Raw genomic sequence first — 4485 nt, 5'->3', positions numbered from 1 at the left:
CCTGACAGCCGCTCAAGCGCAACCACTTAAATTAAAAATAGTCGGCGAAAGAGTGTGTGTGTATTTCATGTATAATACGTGTCGAATCATAATAGCAATTAATATGGCAAATGCCTACTTGCAGGAAAATTGGAAAGAACATGTAGGTTATGCTTATCTAAATATCTTATTAGTTTCTTTTTAATTATCTATCTCTTTCCTAATATGCTTATTAGAATCATAGAAAGTTATACGTCATTTTAATAAGATGTGATTTACGATCTACACTCTTACTAAAACAGTATTGAATTTGAAGAAATGAGCCTTTACATATCATATAGAAAGTTATATGTTGTGCGCTAGCCCCTTGTACAGGGTTAGAACTCTTCCTTTTTTTCGGGAAGTGGGGGAGGGAGTGCCCTGGAGGAAAATTAGACCTAAAATGACCTTGTTTCCGTGGAAATATAATTAGGGCTTAGATTTAAAGCAAATTACAATGCAAAATAAACCAGTAATAACATGTGATTACAATGTAATATACAGTTAATTCTAAAAAAGATGATTATTTCATGTACAGATTTAATCAATCACGTCTTGCAGCCATATAAGTATATAATTATCTAGCACACGACATGATAATAAATGCAGGAACACTATGACTTTTTCTTATACGAGATTGTTTCTAATGTTTTGATTTATGATATATAAATATATAATTAATTATCAGCTCTCATAAACTTTACAATCTTAACTAAGAAGTCCCTTCGTTAATTCTTTAGAAGAAATAGTACTAATGATAATATGATATAATGGAGACACGATTACCGGCAACTATCAATTTCCACATCAATGAATTAATCAAAATAAACAAATGGCATAAATATGGCTCGTGCATTCTATTGTTACTTACATACTGAGAAAGAAAATCAAAATAGATACTACGAACTTAATAGTTAATATTTACCCACACAGAGCTATCACTAGTAATGAGGATAAAATCTAAATGTAATTATCTCCGTATATATAATAAAATAACCTTAAACACTTAAACAAAACCACTGTGACTATATGGTTGATTATTGTTGGAATTTAAACTAGGGCACTCTACCACTTTATTGTAAGCTAAAGAAATGAGTAACACCATTCAAAAAAAAATTTTAAAAAAAAAGAACCTTATAATGTACAAAAGGATCGAATAGCGGGACAAACATAAAACACAGTAATAATATTAGAAAAACAACTCCAATCTTACGACAACACATTGGACTGAATACTTATATAGCTATTGTTTTAACTCTTGAACTCCTAGCAATATGAAACATAACTAGTGACTATTATATGTGACACAAAATACACACCCGTAGGATATTTAAGCTTGTTATTTCCAAAAATTCAATTACGCATGCTAGGTCTTGAAGTGCCAGGATTTTCTGGAATGACAGGAACTACTGAAGAAGTAGATCCACTGGTGCTATTAGCAAAAGGGGCACCAAAATTGAGTCCTGAAACCATATTTTGAAATGGAAAAGAGCCATAGGAACCATATGAAGATCTTGCCCTAGCATCAATAGGTGCGAAGGCACTTCCAAAGGTGAGAAATGGGAATGCATTACTAGTCACCATTTGTTGGTTTTGTACCTTTCTTTCAACTTTCTTCTTTATGCTTTCCATTGCCTCCTTCAGTTGTTGCAGTTGAAAAAAATTAAGTTCTTCAATTGGAGCTTCCCACCAATGATCGTTATCTCTCTTCCTTGCTTGTAGGGCTTCTCCGCGATTTTTTTCCATTTGGAGAATCCCCTCAATATTCATGAGCTCCATATTGAGATCACGAACACTAGCATTTCGATGAGCCACGATGAGCTGATCATGCCCATTATTTGGTGGATAGTTCCTCGTGAGAAACCTATCCACCACTGAATCCACACACGGGTGGCCAAATGAATAAACTTTCTTGCCCGGAGAAAATACCACAAGGGCAACTTCAGCACCACATAGTGTACAAAGTTCACTAGCTTTCTTGAAAAGACCAGCACGACGTTTAGAGAAAGTCACTTGCAAGTTACTCTCATTTTTCATCTTCACCATGTCAACCTTTTGACGACCCTTACTCCTTCTAGCCATGACTGATTAAACACTCGATTGAGAAACAAAGAAATTGGTGATTTTGAGTCTCAAAACAAAGAGCTTTATATAAGATATTGTGATTTTACATTCTCATTGTCATTGTTTTAGGAAAATGAATTCAAAAAACTTCGGAGTCTAGAAACTTATGTTCTTTCTTTTTTTGAAGGATTTGAACCAAACCTATTTTGCCTCCATTCTTTGTTTCTTTGTCTCGCCAGCGCTAGTTTTAAATGATCATAATTGGACAATACATGTTTTTCTTAATTTGAATTATGTTATTGGATTGCACTTGGCCACCATTTTATTTGGGAACAAGTTTAAAATAGTTTTAAAAAGAAAATATTAAATGATCAATATAACTTTTTATTTTGCTAATATATCGTTTAAGTAATTGTTTGCGAAAAATGAAATCAAATAACTTGGGAGAAATTTATGTTCTTTTTTTTTTTTTAAAGTATTTGAACCACACTCATTTGGCCTTCATTCATCGTTTCTTTGTCTCGACAGCGCTATTCCTTAATGATCATAATTACACATTACATATTTTTATTTCTTAAATAAAAATTATGTTATTTAATTGCATTTGACCACCATTTTATAATTTAAAAACAAGTTGAAGAAACGTATTAAAAGAATATATTAAATAACCTTTTATTGTGAAAACACGACTTTTTCAATTTGCATTTGTCAATTATTTTTCCTATAGTAATCGAATATTTGAAAGTGTGTGTGTATATATATATATATATATATATATATATATATATATATATATATATACACACACATTTATAACTACAAGAAAAATGTGAATTACCTAGGGATTTTACCTAGGAATATTTTTCGCAAATATTTCCTATGGATTTTCATGCGAAAATATGAAATTCCTAAATTTTAGAATATTTCTCCTGGAAAGATTTTTCCCCAGGAAAATTAGTAGGTATTTTTGGCACCATTTTGCGCAAAATTTTACCTGGGGAATTATTTGAAAAATTAATCTGCAAGTACCGCTTTCATAGGTAAATCCGCAAGTAATGAACAAAAATAAGTTCCTTTGTCAATTCACAACGTAGGTAATTTGACCTGCGGATTTAGCTAGGGGTACTTACTTGGGTATTTATCTGGGGATATACTTACTTATGGTATTATCTGGGGATTTTTATTATGCGAATTTAGCTGAGGATTTATTTCTTGAGGATTTACTTGGGGATATTTTTACCTGGGGAATTACTTGGAGATTTTATTATTCCGGATTTACTTGAGAACTCTTTTTTTTTTATAGGATTTACGTGGGGATTTTGCTGCTACAAGTTTAGCTGAAGATTATTTATTAGGGATTGACTTAAGGATTTGCTTAGCTGGAGATTATCCTCGAAATAATTTTTAAAAAATATATTTGAGAAATTAAAATTATAATAATATAGAAAATTCTACTGATATCACAGGTGAATGTTATTTTTAAACATTTAGTTTCTTTATCAAGTCAAATAAATTATTATGCAATAATCTCACTCTAAAAAGGTGTTGAAAAGAAAAGGGATTAAAGCAACAATCTTGATAGAATTGTTAATAAAATTATCATATTTAGTTAATTTATTTATTGTTGGCAATGGCATACATATTTATCATTCTTTTCTAAAGATAAATGTAGTTAGAACTTAATCTCATACAAGGATCATAGATGTAATTTGTTTTTTGGATTTAATATTACAAAAGAATGACGCCAGTTACTAATTGAATAACAAATTAATTATCCTAAATCCAACTATAGTTGAGCTAATATCATTACAAATATACTTAATTTGGCATTGTTGAATAATTTTAAGTATAACTTTTAAGTAGAAAAAATATTCTGCTACAGTTATCATTGTATGAAGTTTAATTGTCTTTTCGAATAGACAATATGTACAAGGGAAAATACTACTAATATTTTAGTTGTATATCTTACTTTTATGTTATCTTATTATTACATGTATTAAAAATAATGTAATTTTACTATAGAATGCTACTTAGATGATATTTATTTATACATATTATATGTGTGACTTAAGTATTGAGTAACATTCTAATTTTACTTCTAAATATCCTCTTGATTAACTTCTAATATTATTGAAATAAGTGGATCTTGTATACATGGTTAGAATTAGCTAATAATCTTTATCAATTACTTAACCATGTAAAGTGTGTTTACTTCTTGTTTAAAGAAATTATTAAATAAAAAAAATAATGTGTTATTCAAGGTATATAAATGTACCATTATCAAAATTTTCTTATATAAGACCTCTAATATCCAAAATTGTGTTCCTCAAAGGAAAATAATTACACATGGTATGAACTGTCAATTAATCACTAAAAATTATCTTAATTTGATCCATTTGGTTA

At 29.7% G+C, this 4485-nt stretch overlaps 1 protein-coding gene across 1 annotated transcript; it reads right to left on the bottom strand.

Moving 5' to 3' along the window:
• Window positions 1-1371: 1371 nt before the first annotated feature.
• Window positions 1372-2100, bottom strand: LOC107812423 (agamous-like MADS-box protein AGL62). Its single transcript, XM_075252780.1, has 2 exons — window positions 1521-2100; window positions 1372-1481 (listed from the first exon to the last, which is right to left on the bottom strand). The coding sequence occupies exons 1-2, from the start codon at window positions 2098-2100 to the stop codon at window positions 1372-1374; spliced, it is 690 nt and encodes a 229-aa protein (XP_075108881.1).
• Between the last annotated feature and the right edge of the window lie 2385 nt (window positions 2101-4485).

Source organism: Nicotiana tabacum, chromosome 5, assembly GCF_000715075.1.
Source record: "Nicotiana tabacum cultivar K326 chromosome 5, ASM71507v2, whole genome shotgun sequence".
Taxonomy (NCBI): domain Eukaryota; kingdom Viridiplantae; phylum Streptophyta; class Magnoliopsida; order Solanales; family Solanaceae; genus Nicotiana; species Nicotiana tabacum.
The sequence above is the reverse complement of the archived record's forward strand: the minus strand, read 5'-3'. Positions and strand labels throughout refer to the sequence as shown.